Source organism: Schistosoma mansoni, chromosome 6 (assembly GCF_000237925.1).
Source record: "Schistosoma mansoni strain Puerto Rico chromosome 6, complete genome".
NCBI lineage: Eukaryota > Metazoa > Platyhelminthes > Trematoda > Strigeidida > Schistosomatidae > Schistosoma > Schistosoma mansoni.
This window is the reverse complement of record NC_031500.1, coordinates 17,840,968-17,847,704: the sequence shown is the minus strand read 5'-3', so window position 1 is coordinate 17,847,704 and position 6,737 is coordinate 17,840,968. Positions and strand designations below refer to the sequence as shown.

Here is a 6,737-nt window from a genome sequence, read left to right as displayed (position 1 = left end):
TTGGCTTTATTATCACACTATATGCCACAGTAGAGGCAGCAATAATCTACTGGATCCTCATTAACGGACATTTTTTCCATTATTATGTTTGAAGAAACCTGTGTAGGAAATGATATCATTTTGTAATCTCCCCGTACTCGCCAACAGATTGCAGCTCGAAAGCAACCAAACATTAGTTCTACTATTAGTTAAATAATCTCTTCATTAAGGTTCATTCGATAGTTATTCTGGTTTTGGTTAGTATCGAAGGGCGGAAGAGAGTCGCTTCAGTGCTCAATGTGGTCTCGGTGGCTGAAGGTCGTATTACGATGACTTCTTTCTGTATCTTCGAGCTTCTGTCCAGCACTAGTTTCCGACGCGATAATCTTCAATCCGCTACCTGGTATTCTTCTCCTACAACTTGAGCCTGAACTTAGATTTCTCACATTACAATCCTCTATCTCTGGGGTGAACATGTACAAAATTGCCTCTCCTTTTGGAGTACCTATCTGAATAGTGATCATACTATGGCATGCGCTAACGTGTTCTATTAGATCTTGATCAACATAAACTCAGTTCTTCCACTAGCGGAAATGGGACTACTATCAACTTTGTTGGGTATTTACGAAAACCTCCGTTAAATATCCCAACAACAATGATGTCAGGTGGTAGTAGCAGTAATAGTACTACTACTACTGGGTTACTTTTTCATCCTTCCCCTTCTAGTCCACGACAAGAATCAATCAATAGTTTGAAAACTTCTAAATTTGAAATATTAAGTTTATCTGATTTAGCAAGTCGTCTTCTTCCATTATTAGCGCATAATCGTCATGTATTTGGTTCATATTATGCTGAAATTATTCAACCTTTACTTATGCCTGAAATTCAAAAACTTTCTAATACTAATAATGAAAAGTAAATTCATATATCATCTTTTATATATATATTGTCATTGTTCTGAAATGTAGACAACAACTGAGGATATCCATTGTACATTAAAAGAACAAACAAACTACTATCCGTATTATTATGATTACTATTTTGATTAGCATCAACAGTAGTAATAGTTTGTTGGGTTTCCCTCTTTTTTTTTACACTAACAATCAATTTTCTATTCATTGTCCAACTGTCTCCCTCCCATCTCATAGGTCTCCCTTTTCTTTTTCTATAAAGAGAACAATAAAAATATCCTTATTACACTATCCTTACTTATGTGTTCTCCACTACTTGGACATAGTTGGTTTTCCTTCTCTACCTGTGTGTGTGCGTGTGTAGACGTGATTGATGCTTCTTCCAAAAAATATATAAACATTACCTTTTGCATCATCATACTTTTTAGCTAAATCAATGTCTTATCTAAATACTTACTTACTTACTTACGCCTGTTACCCCTCGTGGAGGAGCATAGGCCTCTCACTTAATGATAAAAGCTGTAGTCGATATGAACTTTAATTCTTCTTTTTGTTGTTGTTATTGTTGTTTATTTCCACTTATAGATTACGTAAATGATTGCGTTCTAAGTAAATTTTTCAATTGTGGAAAATAAGAAAAGAAATCTAGTTTGTTTCACATATTAGTTTGGTGCATTTGTGTATCTTCTTTCTTTTTCTCAATTTTAATTCTGGTTTTTCTTTTTTGATATTCATCTTGTTGTGTGTTTGTTTGTTTTCTACTGATTATCTTTCTTTGTTTTGTATATAATACTTAATTCTCAATTTTCATTCAAATTGATTCATGTAATTACTTACTCACTCCTGTTGCCCCTCATCGAGGAGTATAGGTCGCCCTTTAGCATTCTCCATTCAACCCTATCCTGGACAATCCTTTCCAGTTTGTTATTCATCCTTTTCATATCTATTTCCAAATGAATTAATGTACACTAAGAAAATGACATTACCATTACTATTAATAATAATAGTAGTACAAATAGGTTGTTTAATATGCCTTATAATTCTATTGCTTCCCTTTATTTTAATAATAATCATCATAATAGAATTTTTTATGACGTATATTTCACTTATTTCTTATTGGTTATTTATCAACATTTACATATTTGTTACTTAATTGTGGTTGGTTAATTTTTGAACAAACACATTTGATTGGATGTTGTTTTAAATGTGTGTGTGGGGTGTTTTTATTTATTCAAGTGCATTTGCATGTATTTAGATTTATTTTGACTGATCTATCCAAGTCTACATTAAAATGTAAATAAATAAGAATTCAATTAAAGATAGAATATTCTTATATTGTTGATAATTGATTATCACTTGTAGTTTTATAGAAACATCTTGCTTGAATCTTCACCTTGGAAACCTAGATAGTTTGTAGATATTCTGTATTTCTATATATTTCAGTGTCGATTTGCATGATTTTCCCAGGTTATCATGATAATGATGATGATGATTTAACTTAGTCTAGTATGAAACATCGTCCAAGGAAAATGAAGTTAATGATTAACTCTGTAGTGTTCATCGTCGTGATCCCAAATGCCCTGGTATGGTCAAGAGTGAGGAGAGTCCGTTCTCCCTCTCGAAATGCTCTCACGTGGTCACGCGTATATAGCCTATGCCAGGGAAGTCCTACTTACTGCCTTCTTGTGGTATTGCTGTTGTTTACGAAATTGGGAGGAATAAAAGCGAATATCCGGCGCTTTAACCGGGTTGGTGAATACGGAAAGTCCACCTAGGGAGGGGAGTTGGGAAACCCTGATTCAAAACCAGTGGTGTACATGGGCTCCAGTATCCTGAGGGAACAAATGGTGTATGAATCAATCGTTGGTCACCGGCTACCAACTGCATCTGCTTACGATGCTCCACTGCCTTATGGATCAGATCTTTTGGTCAATGGCTCCGGGTTGGCTCCCTAAGAATACCACCTGTTTCGGTTTGGGCTTCCGGACAGTATCACAGCCCTTACACAAATCGAATGAGATTCGCGTGGCGCATATATATCTGGTTCCCTTTTGTACCAATATTTATGTGTTCAAATAAATAAATAACATCATCGTATTGTTGACCGTATCAGAAAAGAATACACCCAGAGTGTCTCTTACCCTAATAGCTTTTAGAAGAATTTTCTCATAGATCTTGAGCTAACATAAGTTATTCTCCCTTAAAAGATTTGTTACAATCTATCAATATTCAAAGTGCTCGAAGTAGGCCCCCCGACCCTACTTGAAGTTCAAAAGGCTATAAGTAATCTGAAACGAGGAAGAGCAGATGGATTGGCTCCAGAGGTCTTTAAATATGGTGGTCCAATTTTAGTGATTAGGTTGACTAATATTCTGGCTAAAATCTGGGAAACGGACGTAATCCCATCCGACTGGTCACAATCTCTGATTGTCCCAATATATAAGAAGGGGCCAAAATCATCCTGTGATAACCATAGAGGGATTAGTCTGACTAACATAGCATCTAAAATACTAGCCTCAATAGTTATCAGGCGCCTAACTAAGACTCGTAAACTGCAAACACGAGAAAATCAGGCTGGCTTCAGACCTGGTCGTGGCTGTATCGACCACATACTCACCATTCGTCAAGTCTTAGAACACAGACACGCTTATCGGCGTCCGACAATGATAGTTTTTCTTGACTTGAAAGCAGCATTTGACTCTGTAGACCGAGAGGTTCTGTGGCAGTGTCTGTCATTGAAAGGTGTACCTGAGAAGTACATAAACCTTTTGAAGGCTCTTTACTCGAACACTATTAGTCGAGTGAGAGCTTATGGCGAACTGTCATATGATTTTACAACCTCAAGTGGTGTCCGTCAAGGCTGTCCACTATCCCCATTTTTGTTTAACTTCATTATAGACCTGTTGCTGGAAATAACACTCTCGTCGACTGAATCTACAGGAATTGATCTCCTACCAGGGAGACCACTAAGCGACTTAGAATACGCAGATGACATATTCCTGTTTGGTGAAGACGCTGGCAAAATGCAGAGTCTTCTGTTGGAACTCAGTAATAATGCCAGGATGTTTGGGATGCGTTTCTCCCCATCCAAATGTAAATTGTTGCTCCAGGACTGGCCTGTGTCAACACCTGAACTAAGGATAGGGAGTGAAGTAGTCGAACGCGTTGACAACTTCACTTATCTTGGAAGTGTGATCAGCCCTAATGGGTTGGTGTCAGACGAAATCTCAGCACGGATTCAAAAAGCTCGTTTGGCTTTTGCCAACTTACGTCACCTATGGCGAAAACGAGATATCCGTCTATCAATTAAGGGACGAGTATACTGCGCAGGAGTTCGTTCTGTTCTACTTTATGGCTGTGAAACATGGCCATTAAGAGTAGAAGATACTCGTAGGTTACTAGTATTTGACCACAGATGTCTTAGAAATATTGCTCGCATCTGCTGGGATCACCGGGTAAGTAATAGTGAAGTTAGACGCAGGGTATTAGGGAACGATGGTAAATCAGTTGATGAGGTGATGAATCTTCATCGACTGAGATGGTTGGGCCATGTGTTACGTATGCCTGAACACCGATTACCACGACGCGCTATGTCGACTAGTGTAGGGGATGGTTTGAAGAGTGTTAAGGGCAGCCAAACGAAAACGTGTCATCAGTGCTTGAAGTCACTAACTTCTAGTCTGAGCCATGTTGGTAGATGCAGACTACCTGGTTGAGGTCAGTGTGACTATCGTAACCAATGGTTAGAGACTCTAGGTGACATGGCTCAGAATCGATCACAATGGCGTAGGTGTATACACTCTTTATCTTCCCTTAAACCTTGATATTGAAATTGCCTCATAACTTTTTTTCCTTCGTATACTATATCCTTATATACAACCTATAATTTATATACTACTACCACCAGTAAATTAATTACTTCTATGAATCCGGTGTTCCTCTTGTTGTGCTAACGAGGTATGGCAACTTGGCCCGATGCATATATATGCCTGGTCCTACGTTGTCGCTGACTGACTGACTGACTGATCATTATTCAAGCAGTTCATAGAATGCATTAATTTAGCATGAATTTGAATAATATCAACCATTCTGTTGGTCGACAAAGATGCAAACACTGCGTTAATAAAGTAGAAATAATTTTTTTTAAAACCAAATTATAGAAAGATGATGGATAGATTGTAATAGATTATAGAATTCGATCAGTCCTAAGGACATTGTAAACGTAACATAATTTAGTGCTTAGTAACTGATTATTTTCTTGGTTTTCATATCTCGATGTTGTCGATTGTGACCAGTTTCTTCATAACTACTGTTGACTAGAACGGAACATGAACCTATTGATTCCTGTAGTCTTTACTGATTGAAAAAATTCATTTAAAATGATTGAAATCCAGCCAAAGAATTGAGCAAAAAACTTTTACGGCACTACTGACAAAATAGTATGACAATTTCCAGATACATATATGAACTAATACATCCTCATCACTTATACAACAATCAGACAAGATAACCAAAATAAAACGGAACTCCTAGAGACTGAGTTTCTGTTCGGAGTTTGTAGACAACTGATATAACGAGGTGAATACTGTGAAAGTAATCATTTTCAGAACTATCTTAAGAAGAACTACTATTTATATTTTAGTTGTATAATTAGTAAATACTTGGATTATTTTATATTTGTATTCCCCTACTTGTAAGCTTTTCGTGGTTCATTAACTGTTTCTATATTGTACTTTCCCTACGTTACTGTTGATTTATTAAAGACTTTCGTTTGTTTAGTCATATGTACATTGGATTTTCATGCTTATACTGCTGTGCGATTGGGTAACTAAATAATTTTGAATTTATGAACTGAACTATACTATAGAAGTTTGTCTACCCTCTTTGTTCTGTTGTGACCGTTGGGCAAGTGAGATTAGGAAGCTGCATTCAGGACCAGTAGGCTTATGTATTGATGTCGGCCATTTCGTCATTGTCACCGACTTGTTGGTCAAAAGAGGGGTATTTTATTATTTGGTTAACAGAAGGCCATTGGTCGTACACAACCGAACTAAATAACACAATTTCTTCTAGAATAACGGCCTAATCACACGGTGCCCAATAAAATGTAAAGATTTGTTCATTTCACCCTTGAACCGTTGGTTTTATTCAAAGTAATTCTTATCTGTAGTTTATTTATCAACTACAGACTAACATACTCAGCTTCTATCTACATATTCTTTGTGTTTGATAGTCAAAGATATTCCCTGATCGGTCAAACCTTTTTTCCAATATCACTGTTATCTCCGTTGGTCTAATGTACACTTCACTAACATGATAGTAACTTCTGTAAAATCAAATAATATTACCAAATTTGTTAGACCAGTATAAGGTAGACGAGTTCAAATTCTAACTGCAACCATTAAACATAAATAACCCCGACAATATAGAAGTGTATTAGATGTTTCATTCTGAGTTGGTATCAGTATAATGTTTTATCAGTCAGAAAACTATCTGTTGTATTGTTTTACATTGCCCATTATTGTTTTAATCAAAAGAATAAACACAACATGTATCAAGAAAAGAATCTATCTACCCCTCTATCCCCCTCTCTCGATTTATATCCACTTTTGTCTACAATCTTTATTCATAAACAACAATAAAATTATGTAAAATGAATGGGGGTGTGTGTTGAAATTACGTCTAATGAATAAAGTTACTAGGATGTTTTGTTTGTACTTAATGTAGACTTTCATATTTTACAAAGGGCACTTAGTGATTTCGAGTAAGACTTAGTTCACCATGCAGTGTTTTATAATCATTATATAAGTGAATAAATACACATCGAAAGGATGAAGGACGGGGAAG

At 36.3% G+C, this 6,737-nt stretch overlaps 1 protein-coding gene across 1 annotated transcript; it reads left to right on the top strand.

Annotated features, from left to right (window-relative positions):
* Positions 1–634: 634 nt before the first annotated feature.
* Smp_203210 (uncharacterized protein) lies at positions 635–898 on the top strand (the record flags this gene model as incomplete). Its single annotated transcript, XM_018798463.1, has 1 exon — positions 635–898. The coding sequence occupies one exon, from the start codon at positions 635–637 to the stop codon at positions 896–898; it is 264 nt and encodes an 87-aa protein (XP_018653403.1).
* Positions 899–6,737: the final 5,839 nt, after the last annotated feature.